The 18,023-nt window shown below is 35.6% G+C and overlaps 2 protein-coding genes and 1 long non-coding RNA gene across 3 annotated transcripts; 1 reads left to right on the forward strand and 2 right to left on the reverse strand.

The window, feature by feature from the left end:
• Positions 1-318: 318 nt before the first annotated feature.
• Positions 319-1,648, reverse strand: LOC137967127 (uncharacterized). Its single transcript, XR_011116493.1, has 2 exons — positions 1,551-1,648; positions 319-555 (listed from the first exon to the last, which is right to left on the reverse strand). It is a non-coding gene; the product is annotated as an uncharacterized lncRNA (long non-coding RNA).
• Positions 1,649-2,388: 740 nt separating this feature from the next.
• Positions 2,389-3,748, reverse strand: LOC137967177 (peroxidase 4-like). The gene is made up of 4 exons (XM_068813651.1): positions 3,494-3,748; positions 3,217-3,408; positions 2,954-3,119; positions 2,389-2,872 (listed from the first exon to the last, which is right to left on the reverse strand). The coding sequence occupies exons 1-4, from the start codon at positions 3,701-3,703 to the stop codon at positions 2,481-2,483; spliced, it is 960 nt and encodes a 319-aa protein (XP_068669752.1). The 5' UTR covers positions 3,704-3,748; the 3' UTR covers positions 2,389-2,480.
• An 11,310-nt stretch (positions 3,749-15,058) lies between these two features.
• Positions 15,059-17,780, forward strand: LOC137934969 (pentatricopeptide repeat-containing protein At1g80150, mitochondrial-like). Its single transcript, XM_068779576.1, has 2 exons — positions 15,059-17,077; positions 17,264-17,780. Exon 1 carries the CDS (start codon positions 15,163-15,165, stop codon positions 16,834-16,836), a length of 1,674 nt encoding a protein of 557 aa, XP_068635677.1. The 5' UTR covers positions 15,059-15,162; the 3' UTR covers positions 16,837-17,077; positions 17,264-17,780.
• Positions 17,781-18,023: the final 243 nt, after the last annotated feature.

An 18,023-nucleotide genomic window follows, 5' to 3' on the forward strand; every position in this document is an offset into this window, starting at 1 on the left:
TACCAAAAGAGCAAATAATATAGACCAAAATTCTTTGAGCACAACATCAAATTTGTCAAACTAAACTAATTAAAGCAGATTCAAAGTAAAGCAACAAAAAATACAAATGAAAAAAAGGATCCAACTTTCTCCTGAAATCATCAGGCGATCCCTTTCTCCGAGATAATAACACAATAAAATAATTAGTGGAGGGAGGAAGACAGACAAAAGCAAAGGGAAAAGGGCTGTTCCATACCCATGGCACTTGTCCTTAATGAAATTAGCAAGAAACATGACCATGAAACAGAAAAGGAAGGACTTCAAGGAACTGCAATCATCTCATCAAACACAGGCTCTTAATGATCTCCTCGGGTGGGGAGAAAATAGGACAACACACTGATGTTTTTCTCAACGAATTTCATGACAAAATAAAACCAAAATTGCTAATGGTCGTACTGGCCATCTTTGCCTGTGGAACAGGTAGAATGGGACCTGGAGTGGTGGACACATAATCACTTGATGATGCCGGGCGGCACCTGCAAGCGCTCTTCCTCACCCTCTGCTTTCTCATGTTGTCTGCAAAGAAAAAAAAAAAATAATAATAATAATAATAATAATAATAACATAAAGAACACAGACCTGCTAGCCCCAATTAGGAGTATTCTACGAAAATGACCAAACAGAGTTGGGTCAATTGCTTCAGTGCAAGGGTGGGGTAAGAAGTTAAATACTACAGTAGGCACACTTCTTATGCTTCAAACATTACCTCATGAAGAAATCCATAAGTTGATGCTAAAAAAACCCAGAATTTTCTCTTTTCATATGTGCTTGTTCTTCACCTTGAAATACCTTATCCGCCTAACAATAACAGTAAGTCCCTCTCAATAACCAGATACCTACTTCATAGAACAATTTGATCTCTCATGGAAAAAAAAATCACCAGAAAAAGGAAGTCTTAGAAACTCTTTAAATTTTGGTCACACACAAACTTCACCCAACCTCCCTGAGACTTCAACACAGACATCCCCATACTAACATTTTCTATGCCCAAGCTATAAGCTACCTATAGGAATGATTTTACCTTACTAGGGTTTATAAAAAGCTGGTTTTCTGTAGTAGTCTCACTTGGCTGAAATCTCACGAGCTTCTCCTCTCATGTTAAGATATAAGGAAGTTTACTACAGAAACCTACCATTTCCTAGATTCTACAGCTGCAAAATCTCAAACAACTGACGTTCAGCCAGAGGACGCAGTAGCTCAAAGGAAGTAACATTTCAGATAAAATTTGGCTGCAATTATGCCAAATTGGAGAAGCAAACACCAAGCATTAGCAAATTGAAAACATGTCAACACGCGTTCTTGACAAGATGATTGGTACGGATAACCAAAAAACAAAAGACTTGTGATATTGTTGGCCTTATGACACAAACGAAGTACAGAACGAACTTGTGGTATTGCAGACATCACAAAAGACGACAAAGTAATTGGGAAGAAGAAAAAAAAATCTATCCTCTTCTCCTTAAAATGAAAACCAAAAGAAGGAAAAAGAGCAATGCGAAGTTTCATCTCACCCCTTCGGATTTGTGCCAAAACAAATCTCACACCCATTATATTCGCCCAAGGTCTAAGAGAAAGATGCAGCGCAATGGGAAGCACTCCAAAAGCTCTCGGGAACTCGGACAAGTGTTTCCGAAAACTTTTGGGTTGTTGCTTCGGCCTAAGTAAGCGTGTGTTTGTGCTAATTGAAATTTTTTTCAATGAAAAAATAATTTTTTTGTTATTTGATTTTCCTATGGCGACAAAAGGGTGTTTTCATCATGACATTGCAAAATAGTTAGTCCAAGAATGGTAATTTCCCATCTTTTCACCGATAATTAGTAAAAATTCCTTGGCATGACGATTACTATCGCCCTCTCACGAACAACGATTGAAGCTCAAGTGATTGATTATTTTCTTTAATTTCGAGGGGATTTTATAAAAAATGAGGGATACTCGTGGATTTTCGGGTGTTAATGCCCTTGAAAGGTAAGAAAACTGGAAGGAAGGGAAACTGAAAGTCTTACAGATTAGAAAATATGTAAAAAACTCATTAATAAGATGGATCTATGACACAGCAAGCAGAGAAGATTAGTAAAGATAAGCCGATCAGTAACGATGGGAACCTTCCATTTTCCAACAAAAAATTACAGAAAAATATTTTTTTATTATTCATGGTGAAATTTTAAATTCGCTTAATTTCCTTCTCTGTGTATAATGCATTCTGCAAAAACTCGACTCGTGATCTTCCCTTCTAAGTCGGTATTCCTTAATCGATCGTTAATAAAAACTCAGAAAATTCAAAAAGGAGCAAGTATTACAAGCATCAAGGCAAACTTGTTTATTCAGCAGCAGACAAGATACTACACTCAATTCTCATAAAAAGCACGCTTAACCAAGGAATCGCTACAAAAATGACAACACCTTTGCAATGTTACCATTTCGATGAAATCAAAACGTAATGGTTAATTAAGCCTCCTGCAGTTCTTCCTAATCTCGCCGTTGGAGCCGGTCAATGGCTTGATGTCTCCCATCTTGATCATCGCCGCCGCGAAGTCCGAGCTGAAACTGCTGGGATTGCTGCTATACGATCGTACTTGGGAGTCGGTCGATCCGCCATTGAAGAGCTCTTGATCGGAGTGGAGGAGTCCTTTCTTGTTCACCAGGTTCTTGTAGTAGTTGTTGTCGAAGCCGGTAGGGGTCTGGAGATCGAGAGGCCCCAAGTTGTTGTCTCCCGAGCCAGATGCTCTTGGGCAGTTTGATTTTCTGGAGGTGGCGAAGGAGCTTTCGATGTTGCTGTCGTTGTAGATATGAGCTCTGAAGTTGGTGCAGCGTGCTTGTCCAATCGTGTGGGAGCCTGTCTCCGCATGATCAGCTCCAGATTAGAGAAAGAGAGAGCCGGAGAGATATGGAAAGAAAGAGAAGGAGATAGTCTTACCAGACAAGGCAACCATATCTTTAGCAGAGAGGCCCTGAGCGCTGAATTTTGAGATGAGGTTGCTGAGGCTAGAAGTAGGAGGAGGGATGTCGTTGTTAGCGGCAGAGCGACTGGCAGTTCTGGCATCTCTTCGTCCCAGTTTGACGGCCCAGGTAGGTCCTTCAAGCTGCAAATCATATCATTTTGCATTCAAACAGAGCTTGTCAGGGATGGAAGTTACAGACCAAAGCTAAATTCAACGAGGGAAGAGCCTCTGTACTTACTACAACCACAGAGTCCCTGGCGGCAATCGCCAGAATATCAGCGCACGACACCACACCTGGGCACACCTTCTCCACTGCCGACTTGATGTCATCTACCACATCGAATCCCCGGGCAGAATTCCGATTAGGCACTGCAGTTTTCTCACCTGTGAAAGACGACGTGTCGTCCAGAAGAACAGACCCATCGCATCCCTGTAAGAAAATCACAAGAAATTAATTAAACTGCTTATCAGATACTTGACTACGTACAGGATGGAAAGATGGTAGAAAAGTCTACATTGACAAAGCAGTCATGGAAGTGCAAACGAAGAAGCGACGCCCCCATCCGTCGTTCCTTCGAGATAGCAGATTGGACTGAAGACTTCACAGTCAAAAGAAGTTTCGGGCACGATTTGGAGTAGAAAGTAGTGGAGAGCTGCGCAGAAGAGCTCCCCACAAAGAGAACAAGCAGAGCCAAAGTGGAATAGGCCAAGAAAGAGCCAGCCATGGCAGCAGCACCAGCAGTACTAGTACTAAAACCAGTAGAGCTCGAGAAGCCTGCAGGAGTTTGAGTGAGCAGGATGGCAATTGACAGCTTTATATAGAGGTGAAGGGAATCATTTTTACAGTTATAATAGGGAAGTGGAGCCCAGAAGAGGGAGTTCATTATGTTTGTCACCGGTGGTAGTTCACCTACTCCAGTCGACCTGTGCTTGGCTTCTGATCAAGATTTCACATCTCCATCTCTCCGAAAAGACGAATCAATCAGATATGTTTGGCTTTGAAAACGCCTCCATGTTTGAAATTTGACAACGGATTTGTCAAAAAGTATACATATCAGATTTTAAAGGGACAGGGAGAAGACCAGAAACCGTCTCCATAAGGAATAGTTTATAAACTGCTGTGGAGACCCATTCGTTGGGTGGCTCTACTGTTCTTCCAAGCTCCAACTCCTGTGCATCTACGCGTAATTCCGGATTGACCAATACCCATTCTGTAATCGGCATTGTTCTACTGCTCAAGACTCAAAACCTTAGTTTGATTCACCCACTTCAGATACGAGTTCTAACAAGTCTGTATCTCTTGTCGGCGACCTCAAAATTCGATACGGAAAACTATTCTTTTCAGCCAAAGACAAAAAAAAAAAAAAAAAAAAAAAAAACAGATTCATGCAACGAGAACATTGTAATTGTGATGATTTGCGTGAAAGTCAAGCATGGAGGCCTTCAACCTGGAAGAAACTTTGGTTTGATTCGCAGTAAAATTTGTTGCCACAATCGCAGTCAGAGATCGTAGGAAGCCATCCTGATTACTTGATCATGAAGGGAAGGTTAATTGTCTGACGAGATCCAATTCATGCACTACCTTCCAAATTACTCGCGTTTGATTAGTCTTACGAACTTATTCTTTTTACTTGCATAACGTCCACATCTGATAAGAAAGGAGGATCATCTTCTGGACTAATGGCATTATTTAATACCTAATCTGAACAGATTGTCAAGGTGGGGAAGAAAAGAGCCAAATCATAAGAATCCTGTTCGAATTTGGCCAGACTTGTCCTGTTTCAAGAGGATGTATCATCGTCCCTATAGGGAAAAGTTTTTGCAGTTTGACTATCAACTTAGCTTCTTCTTTTTTTCTTATTAAACTTGAATGTCGTTTGACATTTGATCCATGTCTGGCCGCTGTCTACCTTAAAGTTTAATCTCTACTAGTGGGTGAATAGATTCTATTCACATTGAGAGAATGGATGGGTCACATTCCCCCTTCCCTAGCATGAGATGAGACTAATCTTAGACTAATCATCGAGTCTCATACTAACCTCCTTATATGTTACCTTTGGATTTCTAATCGATACGTGTTTTATGGGACGTAATCAAGGTTCTTCATTCATGTGGGTTGCATATGAATACATCAAAGGTCCTAACTCTATCAAACACATGAGATAACCCTTTATCCCTTTCAGAACTGGAGGTAAACGTTCATGCTTCTGAAATTCGGTTGCTTACATGTATTAGTAACAATTTGGAAGAATATTTGAGTTTCAAGAGATGGTCATCCTGACGATGTCCAACAGCTTAAAGGGTCCATGCTTGTTAGACTGCAAGTCCTGAAGGTCATTTGGAGCAAGAGAAAACACTCAGTTGACTGCTCCTACGTCGACTAAAAGGAAATTGTAAAAGCCAGCAAATGGCCAATCCTGCATTGTCATTTGTCCGGCTAGTTTCTTCCCCGGATTAAACTATAATATCTTCTATTTCGTCAATCTCATGTCATATGAATCCCGCGTAAATCATAGCTGTTTTTTATGGAACCTGGATCTCTAGAAGACTGACACCGTCGTCTTTGAATTCTAAATGAAAATAAACTACGTCAGTTTGAAACTGCAATCGATGACATATAGTCTTATAAGCAAGAAGTCCAGGATTGATTTTGAATTCTGGCCCAGTCTTATCGAGATAAATTTTCCTTTTTTTTTCTCTTGCTTACACCTTCGTCTTCTTCGTTTCTTCTTATACTTGAACCGTTCCGAAGGGTCTAACATTTTCCGTTTCGGTGGATGGTCCAACAGAGCCGAACTCGTTTTCCTATCTCTATAAAGCTCCGATGATCCCATGATTCTGATATCTAATCTCGGATGTTTAAAATCAGCATAAACAAGCTTGGTGAAAGAGTTTCTCGTTTCCGCATGAAATCTAGTAGAAGTGGGGAAGGTCTGGGGTGTTTCAATGCCAGAAAAACAAAATGAATCATGAGTAGTTTCTTAAGTTTTAACTTAAGGGCAGAAGAACATTTGTTAAGCACTTTTTTTTTAATCTGAAAAAAAGCATGTGTGCACCAGAATCGCCTCCTTCATTGTTGATCACCCATTTGAGACTATTGATCTATCGAGTGGTTACAGATCTGGACGGCCATATTAAGGGGTAATTTTATAGAATTCATTGGAGAGTCATATAAATAGAGCTATAGAATGAGAGAATAGACAGAGAAGAACATCATTGATCTCTGAAAGAAAAAGAGGTGTTCTTGAGGCTTTCTTTGTTCTTAATAGACAAGGAAGAAAAATACTTCCATTTGATACAGTTCATGTAGTCGGAAAAAAAGTCCAACTAAGTTCATGAGCTTATCTTAGTATTGTGCATGTTTAAGAGGGTATAAAATTTATTGTATCTAGGGGAGGGATCACCAACATTTAGTACTGTATGAGGTAAATCTCTTTCAAAGATAGTGAATACATGCTTCAAGTCTTTTTAAGGTATTATTTTCTTTATTTATTTTATGTGAAACAATTTGGCAAAAAAGGTTCGTGTTGGCAAGAACATTACTTATTACGGTTTATTAGTGTTATTCATATTCTTACAGTTAAATTTTCTAACAATTTTGAAAGAGATTCGACTTTTGGAATATCAGAATGGAAAATTTTGTAACTCATTGAACAAAACACTAAAACTTGAATTTTTAAATGGAAAGAACTATTCTAGATGGTAGAAGAAAATAAATATTGGTTAACAACTTTAGAGTAGTTTTATGTGATCGTGAATGAACCTTATGTTAGTAACCCCAAAGACCATGAACCAAGGAGATCATGTACTAAACATAAATATGAAAAAGATGATAATCTGTGTCATGGACTAATCCTTAGTTATCTCAACAACAATTTATATGCATATACTCTAATGTTAAAACTACAAGAGGATTAAGGTAGAGACAAAGTATGAGCAAGAAACTAAGCCAGAAGAAATTTTTTTTTACAGTAGATTATTTCATCTATATGATGGTAGATGGAAAATCGGTGATCGATCAAGCACATGAGATTCAAAACATTGTTGTTAAGATCATCACTAATGGTATTCCAATAGATGACATAATTCCATCAACTCGTATATAAAAATTTCTAGCATCATGGTCAGATCAAACGAAACATAAAGAGAACTTCCCTCATTAGAAGAATTGTTGGTTTCAATCCTGATTGAAGGAAAACATAAAAAAAATACATAGAAAAACTTAGCGACGACTCTGAAGCTAGTGGAAAGAAAATTTGATAGAATCCAAGAAAGCTTACTTCACAAAGAAGAAACCCAAGAAACACCTTGGTAACCGTAAACAAAAGATTTAGAAGGAACAAAATAATAGAGTTTATTGTGTCTGTGAAATTTCAGGTCACTTTGCTTAATAGTGTGAACACGAATATGATAATTAGTTAGAACCAATGACAAGTTAGTTACAACTAACTTAGAGTTAAACCCAGCATTTAATCCAAACAATCGATGGATTTACACAAGAGCAAATTTATTTATTTGTTATGGTATTTGCTCTTTTTATTCTTACCAGAAAGTCAAAAGAAGAACTATGACAATAGGCAATTCCAGCATTACTCAAGTAATCGGTGAAGGAGAAGTAGTGTTAAAGTTTATATCCAGGAACACTCTTACTCTCCACAATGTGTAATACATGTTAGACATCCGAAAAAATCTTGTTAGTGAGTTCCTTTTGAGTCAACTATGCTACAAATTAATGTTTGAGTCAATTAAGGTTGTAATTGACAAAGTTGGCTCTTTTGTAGGAAAGAGTTATGTTTCTTATGAATTATTTAGATTAAATGTAATTTCTACCAAGAGTATTAATATGAGTAATATTTCATCATATGTCCTATTATTTGATTCTTTTGACTCGTGGCATAGTAGACTTGGATACATAAATATGAATACTTTAAAAAAGAATGATGAATTTAGATTTAATGTTCAAAAATAACATAAATTTTAAAAATAAATATGAGATCTGTGTCTAATCACAACAACTAAGAAAGTGTTTTAACTCACAAGTAAAATCTCTGGCCCATTAGAGCTTGTACACAGTAACATATGTGAGATGAGTGGGATTATGACTAGACAAAAAAGAAATTTTATTACCTCATATAGATGATATTCAAAATATTGCTATGTGTATTTGATCCAGACTAAAGATTAAACATTAGAAAATTTATAAATTTATAAATACTTCAACAATTTGTAGGGAGGAGTTTTACTTTCGGCATGCAAAATACATACTTAATTCTATACGATACGAGGACAATCAGAAAACACCATATAAGCTATAGTGGTATAGAAGACTTAGTTTGAAATACTTTAAAGTCTGGGTTTTTTTTGTTAAAGTTCAAATTAATTTTAAGTAGATAACAAAGCTTGAGTCCTAAAACTTATGATACAATTTTTAATTAGATACGTAGAAAAATATAATCCATATTAGTTCTTACTAGTATAATCATATTTATGGGAGAAGTCTATAAACACTATTAAATAATCTGATGATGCGGTATTTTTGAAAATGTGGAAAGAGGAAGATAGAAGTGGGGAAAACTTCTAGATCACATAACAAGGATACCAAAGTAATATCACAAACTATACTTGCGGGGGGGGGAAGCGCACATGAAGCTTCATCTCGATGTAGGGGATGAAGGGGTCCTTCATCTCCACGATTTAATTTTCTTCATCTCGAAGAAGGTCTTGTTTGATCTTCTTTGAGTTGAAGGACGCACGATGTTGTCTTTTTCCCCTCTGTCTCCTCGCACCCCCCCCCCCCCCTCGCACATCGTCATTTCTCTTTTTTCTTCCTCTCTCCCGCACTCCCTCTCTCGTCTCCCTACGCCCTCGACGTTCTGCTGCCATAAAATCGATCGGATTTTCGTCTCCAGCCACCGTCTTAGCTCCCTGTCATCTCTGGCCTCATCACTCAGTTTTCTCTTGAGCTCGCCCTCTCTCTCGCACTCCCTCTCTAGTCTCCGTGACTCCCTCTCTTCTCTCGGACTCGCTTCTCTCTCTCTTATCCCTCCTGACCTCCTTTTCTTCTCTGTCTTCTCCCTCTCTTCTTCCTTTCGGCCTCCCACTCCCTTCTTTCCCTGGCTATTCTCCTTTTCCCCAAAAATACCTTCCGATTTCATTCAATTTCCCCATTTATATTTCGATTTTCTTCGATTTTGGACATTTGAGCATCGATTGCTTAATTTCTACTTCGATTAGTCATCGATTTCCCCATTCGGCATCGATTTCACCCTTTGCCTTTGGTTTTCCCCAAATTTAAGAAGGTATGCCTAAACCCTAATTTTTTTCATAAAATTAGTGTTTTATTTTATTTAAATTTATTTTCAGTGCCTAATTGGGGGTTATTTGTGCATAATTGTGGGATTTAGGGTTATGGTTTAGGGACTAAATTCTTGATTCGTGTTAGGAATTATTTTTAGGGTTTGGTGCTTGGTATTTAAGGGTCCTGTAATTAGGGTTTAGGGTTTATGGTCAAGGATTTAGGGTATTTTAGGGATTAGGATTTTTAAGGTTTAGAGGGTTTAAGGGTTTTAAGGTTTTGGGGGTTTTGTGTTTTTAAGCTCTAGGGTCTTTTGGGTTGGGTATGGAATTAGGGTGTAAGGTTTAGGGTTTAGGGCTTTTAAGGTATTAAGTTCTGGAATTAGTGTTCTGGAGTTTAGTAGGTGATTAGGTTTAGGGTTTTTAAGGTTTTGGGGGTTTTGTGTTTTTAAGCTCTAGGGTTTTTTGGGTTTAGGGTCTGGATTTATGGTGTAGGGTTTAGGGTTTAGGGCTTCTAAGGTTTAGGGTATTATGTTATGGAATTAGTGTTTAGGGTTTAGAGTTTAGTAGGTGATAGGGTTTGACTTTAGGGTTTGATGGTTTATGGTTTAGGTTTTATTAGGGATTTTTAATCCAATTCAAACAAGGTTGAGTCGCCTACACAGGCGTCTATTAGCCAACAAAACCCGACCCCATCACTAACGAGGTACAATTCGTAGTGACTGCGAAGTTATATGGGGCTTGACCAGGGGTGTTCGGTGAATTTAGACTTGATGTGTGTGTTTTATCATTGTTTAGTGCATATGCAATAGTGAAAATAGTTTATTTAATTTTGAAATGTTTTAGAATGTTGTTGAGGATTTTTGAAGTGTTATGGAATATTTTTGCCATGTGGTGAGAAGATTCGGGTGTTATACATATCCACCACATGGTATTTTCTTTTTTTTGGTTTCGATTTATCCATTCGGCTTTGATTTTCCTCAAATTTCATAAGGTAAGTCTAAACCCTCTTTTTTTTTTATTAATTTAGTGTTGTATTTGATTTGCCTTATAGACAGCTACTTGTGATTGATATATCCTACTTTTGATATTGTTGAAAACTTGTTGACCAATGCAATTTCAACCACTGTTCTAAGATTTTGTTTTCCAATCTTAGTTTTTTGGAGTAGGTGACCTTTGAGTCTGAAGGCCTGCTTGAGAATGTCTCATCAGGGCAATATTTATGTCCCTATTCAAAATTTTAAATTGGTAAAAGTAAACTAGTAAAGAATTGGCCTCTTTTTTTTTTTTTTTACCATAATCACGGATTTATTCTGGATGTTCTTACTTGCAGGTCAGGGCAATGCGGATGATGTAACAATTGCTGTATTGAAGGAGTTGCCTCCTCTACAAGAGAGCGATCAATCAAGGGGAAGATTTGGAGATCAGTTCATAGGGGGAAATGGGCGAGGAACAACTAGCATGAAGAGAAACAACTATAGTTTGTAAATTTATAATGGATTTATAGTTTTTATTTGGGTGATTGTAAATTGAAGTGATATTTCATTTAATTTTGTTGTGTTTGATTATTGTATGGAGTTTATTTATAATGTTATGCAGTGTATGGAGTGTTTAGACTATTTTATGGAGTGTATAAACAATTTCATAGAGTGTTTATGGAATGTATAGATAATTTTATGAAGTGTTTATGCAGGTATTATGTATATTGATTATGCCCAATTTTAAGTAGAGGTTATGCCGAATTTTTTTGTTCAATTTTATTACTGTATTAAACTTCATATTTAAGTCTCTGATAAATAAAATATAATTAAATTATGCATTTGATTAATTAATTACTTTTAATTTTGTCAAAATATATTATTAATTAATACCATGTAAAAAATCTATCTTATGTTATTAATATAATACTTTTTTATTCATTAATCATATTTATTTTTTATTTACTCTATTGTATTAGTGATTTAATCGTGGTAATTAAAATATTATTAACTCAAACATTTGGTTTAATTAAATTATTTTTATAATTAATAAAATCAATAGTTTTAAATTTCGAAGATGAAGATGAAGATGAACTTATCCTCACTAATACCCTACTTCGAAGATTTCGAAGATGAAGATGAAGATGAACTTATCCTCACTAATACCCTACTTCGAAGATTTCGAAGATGAACTTGTCCACACTAACACCCATTTCGAAGATGAAGATCATGTAGATGCATAAGATGAAGATGAAGATCAAATTTCCAGTTTGTTGACTAACCCCCCCTTAGTAGGAATCAAAAGACCTAGGATAGAAAAAGATCTTAGGAGATAAATTTTACATATTCCTCATAGAGGATAGTCCTTTGACTTATAAACCAAGTGATAAAATCCAATGATGCATCCTTGTATTTAATTCTTTCACATCATACATGATAGACTTACCTCCATGATCTAGACCAATGGGATGCGAATTGATTTTTCAAAAAGAAACGCAATCCTGATGGGTCCATAGAAAAATGAAAAGCTAGATTAGTTGCTAAAGGCTTTAGTCAAAGAGAAAGAAATGATTTTTTTTATACTTATTCTCCAATCGATGGGATAATTACAGTTTGATTATTGCATTGGTTGCATCATATAACCTAAAAACCCACCTTTCCTAATGATGAATTAGAGGAATAAATTTATATGGAGCAACTAGAGGGTCTTGTAGTTCCTGATCAAGAGAATAAAGTTTGTAAGTTAGTCAAATTCCTATATGGCCTAAAACAAGCTAATTTCTTATAGTTTTGATATACATAATTTTTACAAATACCCACATTGGAAAATATACAATTGGTTTTTTATTGTTTTATGTCTTTATGAAGATATTTTAATTTTAGAAAATAAAAATATCAAACTTCTAGAGGTAAAGACATAACTTAACTAATAATTTTGACATAAAAAACCTATGGTTGGAGAATGTAAGAATTAGAATAAAAATATAAAAATAAAACTACTTTGAGTTTATCTCACTACGTGTAAAAATTTTTAAAAACGATTCGGGTATAAGAATTATAAATCAGTTACCGTATTATATGATTTTAGCATAACATTAAAGAAGAATGGTGAAGATAATATTTTTTTAGATAATGTAATCTCAAATTATTGGATGTCTAACATATTTATCAAACTGTACTAGGCTAGATATTTCCAATGCAGTAGGAAGATTGAGTAAGTTATGAGTAACCACGATAAAACTCATTAGGATACTATTCAAAGACTTCTTAAATATTTAAAAGGTACGTTAACTAAAAAAATACAATATTCTAGATTTCCTACTATATTAGAAGATGATAATGATGCTAATTGGAATTCTGATTTTGATAACAAAAAAGCCACTAGTGGTTGTATTTACACTACGTAGTGGTTTTAATACTTAAGAATTTTCAAGTAGATCTTGATTAATAGATCCACTATGTAGGCTAAAATGGTAGTCTTAGAGTTGGTTGGTGGAGAAGTTGAATGACTTAGGGTTTATTGTTAGACACTCCAATGATGGTTAAACCAATTTCAGTTATCTTGCTTAATTGTGATAATTAGGTGACTGTAATGAAAGTAAAAATTAAAAATCATGATTCAAAGTTATTTAAGCATATTGAGCTTCGATATATAATTTTGAAGAAGCTCACATCCTTGACATATATTAGATTTATGGAAAATTTAGCAGATCATTTGACAAAAGGGTTTGTCAAGAAGACAAGTACAATATGCTTCGAGGCAGATGGAATTAAATCTTATTACTTGAGTCACCATGAGAGGCAACCCAACCTATCTCAATGAAGATCTCAAGACGAAGGTTCAATGGGAAAAATAAGCTGAATGAGTGACCGATAATAGCACCAAATTAAAATGAATTCATTTCACCTCTCATCTCTATGAAGTAGGTGTTCAATTGCATTGGATATAAAGTTGATGCATAATACCTTAATGATATCCAGGCTATTATAGCATATTATAAGTTGCAATATACACCGGAGATATCACCAATGTGAGTGTGATTTTGGGAAATCACTAAGCTCATAAAGAAAGAAAAAATGGTGTTCTTGATGAGGCATTCTTTTCTTCTCGATAGAGAAGGCGAACCTCCGTTTGATCATTCTTTTCTCGGAACTTCTTGACGGGTTATGGCGGCTGATTTTTTACTTCCGTTCTCTTATCTTTTATTTATTTACTCGTCTTTTGCTCTATCGTCTCTCACTTTCGTACAGTTTGCCCAGTTTGGTTTATTAATTTCAGAAAAGTCAAGAGTAGCGACTGGTAGAAAAAAGTGAGCTTCTACCTTTCATCAATCCAGAAACGCATCTTTTACGAGTTTGTTGTAAGAAGATTTATGAAAGACCCATTGACTTGTATCATTTTGCGTGAACTCTGCACCTCTTTTTCATCATTTCATGTATCCGTTTCACACTCGTTTAGTCTTCCTTTCTCAATGTTCTCTCAAGCTCTTTGTTTATGATTTCAATAGATTTTCAGTTGAATGGTGGAATATGGTTATTGAAATGCTCGAGTCGTGGTGGTAGGAACTGATAGAATGGAGATTTGAGGGATTTTATCGGAATCTCATATCGGAATTTTAGGTGAGGATTCTTGAGGGATTTCCAAGCAGAATGAACTGCTAAATTTCCATTTTTCTCCTCAATGATGCCTAGCTAAGACACTGATTTTTGTTCCAGATTTCAGTAGAGGAGATCCAGATCTTGACATTAGATGTTTTGGTGGAGAAGATGGAAGTAAACGGGTCTTTGATTCGGACTTCAGTATTTTCATTGGGTCCGCCCAGATAAACCTATTAAATAAAATTAATGTTTAATTGTAAGTACAAAATACTGTGTCAGCTCAAAATTAAATAATGAAATTTTTAATGATGAAAATTCTATTTAATTTAATAGTAGTTTATGAAATTACTATTTTAAATCAAATATTATAAATAATATTATTATTGGAAGATGGGTTCAAACCAATACGACCAAGGAAAGCCCACATATCCAAGTGTGGGAAGATGGAGTTAGGAAGACTCATACATCCAAGAGATATAGAAGACGAGTTCAAGGCCCACAAATCAAGGAGAATGCTCATAGGCCTACATACAATGATAGCATGATGATAAATAAAGAGTCATCTCATTGAGATGATATTGATATAATTAGGTTAAAATTCTAGGGTTAAAATCCTAAACATCAAACCTTATGTTCAGGGGTATTATTATAATATAATAGTTTTATTAATTTATAAATATAACTTCAGGGGGAGGGTTAGGAAATCAAGTCCATAACATTTTCTTCCTCTGGTTTTCTCCTGATGGGTCTCTCTCCCATTTTTCTCTATGAGTTAAATCCATGTAGTCCTGAAAATTAACGATTACATATAATTTAAAATTAATAAATATTTAAAAATATTTAATATTAACTAGTGGAGTTTATAATCGATCATCATATAATATGAAATTTACATGTATCTATAATATTTTTTTATTCTTTAATATTTTTCCAAAAAAATTATATGTATATGAGGGAAGCGAATTAGATTTTAATAATTTTTGAAATTTTAAAAAATCTAGATTCCCTGTGTATCTACCCTTACAACACCTGATACTTAACCTGATATGACCAATACGCCACCCACGTCTGCCGGTACGTTTCGGATACGTTTTTCTTTTCGCATTCCATCTTTGTTTGGCTTTCATGTGATTCTTTCTTCAATTTTTTGTTCTTGGAATTGCGATATGGAAAATAGTTTATGAACTAAGAAGTTTGTGTTTTGAGTTTGTGGCGGTGTTTTATATCTCCTTTGTTTATGATTCTTTCTTTTGTTTCAGTTTCAACTTGCATTGACAAAATTAATTTGAGAAAGAGAGTGAGGGAACCAGAATATGCTCTCTCGGCATAATGTTCGGAGATGTTATGCTGCAATAGATACCTCCACTGCTTTTTCTACTGTTTCTGCAAATTGTAAGCAACTACTCAAACTTGAACCACCTGCCCTCATTAGGCTTAAGGTTGAAAGAGACCCAGAAAAGTTGTTCCTCCTATTCAAAGCCAATTCTCACAATCGTCTTGTTATTGAGAGTAGTACAACATTTGATGACACGGTTTCTCGCCTAGCTGGGGCGCGCCGCTTTGATTACATTCAGGAGCTACTTGAGCACCAAAAAGCCCTTCCGCAGGGTCGTAGAGAGGGGTTCATTGTTCGTATTATTATGCTCTATGGTAAAGCCAGAATGTTTGATCAAGCTCTCAGAACATTCTACGATATGCACCTATTTGGTTGCCAACGCACGGTTAAGTCCTTTAATGCAGCTCTAAAGGTTTTGTCTTTAACCCGCAATTTTGATGAAGTTAGTTTCTTTTTCTATAATGCTCCTAAGAAATTTGGGATATCTCTGGATGAATTTTCGTATAATTTGGTTATCAAGGCTTTTTGTGAAATGGCCTGTTTGAGCTCGGCTTGTCTGATCACTGTAGAAATGGAAAAGGCAGGAATTATGCCAGATGTTGTCACGTATACTACACTAATTTCTGCTCTTTATACTAGCAATCAGCATGAAATTGCAGATGGTTTGTGGAATTTAATGGTGCTTAGGAAGTGTTCTCCTAACATTGCTACTTTTAATGTCAGAATCCAGTATTTGATAAATAAAAGGAGAGCTTGGCAAGCTAGAAGCTGGATGCAGAAGATGCTTGCATTTGGAGTGAGACCTGATGAATTGACGTTCAATTTGATTATTAAGGGATTTTGCTTGATTGGTCATCTTGACATGGCAAAAAGAACTTTTGATGCCTTGCTTCATTGCAACAGTGGATGTAAAGCTAATCATAAAATTTATCAAACTATGATTCACTACCTTTGCAAGGGGGAGGAATATGATTTAGCGTTCAGGTTATGTAAGGATAGTATGGTGAAGAATTGGTTTCCTAGTGCAGATACTATTTGTAAACTATTCAAAGGTTTAATGACGATTTCAAAGGATAGAAATGCTAAGGAGATAATGATGTTGGTAAGTGGAAGAGTACCTCCTTACTCAAAGGATGAGTTGACAATGTTCCATGCTATCTTGTCAAGGAAAGCTTCTTTTGATGCTAGAATACAGTATTTGATTAAACAAAATAGAGCTTCATATGCATGGATTGTGTTGCAAAAAATGATTGTGCTTGGTGTAAAGCCTGATGAGTTAACATTTAATTTGGTAATAGAAGGATTCTGCAAGATTTGTGATCTTCATATGGCAAAAAAGGTTTATGATGAAATGCAAGCTTATGGTTGCAAAATTAACAGTCGGGTCAATGAAACCATGATATGCAATCTATGTGAGGGAGAGGAATTTGATTTGGCATTCAACATATGTAAGGAAAGTATTGTCAAGAACCAGTTTCCAAGTGCCGATGGCATCTGCAAGCTACTTCAAGGTCTAAAGAAGGCTTTGCAGTATGGAAATGCTGAGGAGATTATGAATTTGATACAAGAGAAACCAGGCAGTTATTTTTCTGATGAGCTAAATACGTTTCATTCTATTCTTTCTTGGAGAAGACAAAAAATGACCACGTGAAAAATGAGGGAAAACATGCATCATTCTAAGTCATTCTTTTATTGGTTTGGAATTAGTTTACATCGTTGGGAGAGTAACGATAATTTTTTTTGCTAAATATAGGGCCTTTTTTTCACAAACAAGGTCATCTTGAACAGATTTTGTCAGATCACAATAGTTGACTTCTGAATTTTATGCACAGTTCAAATAAGAAAGTGAAATGATGGATCCGTGGCCCACATTACATCGCTTCAGTTCCACTGTAAGTTATTGGTACTCTTCTTTTTCTGAGAAAATGCTAAAGCTAATGATTGACTTTGTCATGAGCTTCTGAAATTAAATGTACGACTAGATAAGATCTCTTTTAACTATGTCATAATTACTATTGTTGTTTGCTTGCATCATATATTATCTAACATAAATTTGAATTATGCTATTATGTTGTCAGGCATATCGTTGCCAAAGACGAAGAGCTTCCTAACATTTTCCAACTTTCAAGGCTGCAAAAGGGATAGAAGAAAAATAACGTGTTCTCTTGCCACTGAACAACCATAGTGATGCTTCTGTTGTATATTTGATATATGAGAAAATCATTAAGAAAGTTGGCTTTGTTTCTGGGCTTCATTGGTCAATTAACCTTCCACACCCCTGTCAGAATATGCTGACTTCGTTTTGTAAGAGTATGCTTTGAGGGGATTTATTTTTATTTTGTTCTTTAACAATCTTTTTTATCCTTGCGACTGATAAAGGATGCAATACAATATTGTTGTAATTTAGATTGTTCTTATCTTCATAATTTGTGTTCCTTGAGTCCAAGTGAATAAAGGCAACTATACGTTCGTGACTTTCACAAAGTATGTTTGTAACCGACTGAGATCACTTTAGCAGTTGAATAGATGCAAATTATCTTTGTAACACCGAACATGAGGAAGTCTTGTCATGAATTTCTTGTGTAAATTTTTTTTTTCTTCCCCGGGATTTGTGTCAATCTCAATACATTTTCTTAGTAATATGGGCATCAATAGATCCTGGCATTTTGCTTTATGGATGATCATTTTTTTTCTTGATGATATTTTTTATGTATGCTTATATTTGGATACTTTAAATATTAGCTTGACATTGGACTAAGAGGGGAGAAACAAAGAGATGGAAATGAGATTAGCATGAATGGAGGAGCACTTTTTGGTGCAAAATAAAGGAACTTTAGT

This window comes from Aristolochia californica, unplaced genomic scaffold, assembly GCF_029961685.1.
Source record: "Aristolochia californica isolate CCGP_79_NKW_82.1479 unplaced genomic scaffold, dmAriCali1.0.hap1 SCAF_6, whole genome shotgun sequence".
Lineage (NCBI taxonomy): Eukaryota > Viridiplantae > Streptophyta > Magnoliopsida > Piperales > Aristolochiaceae > Aristolochia > Aristolochia californica.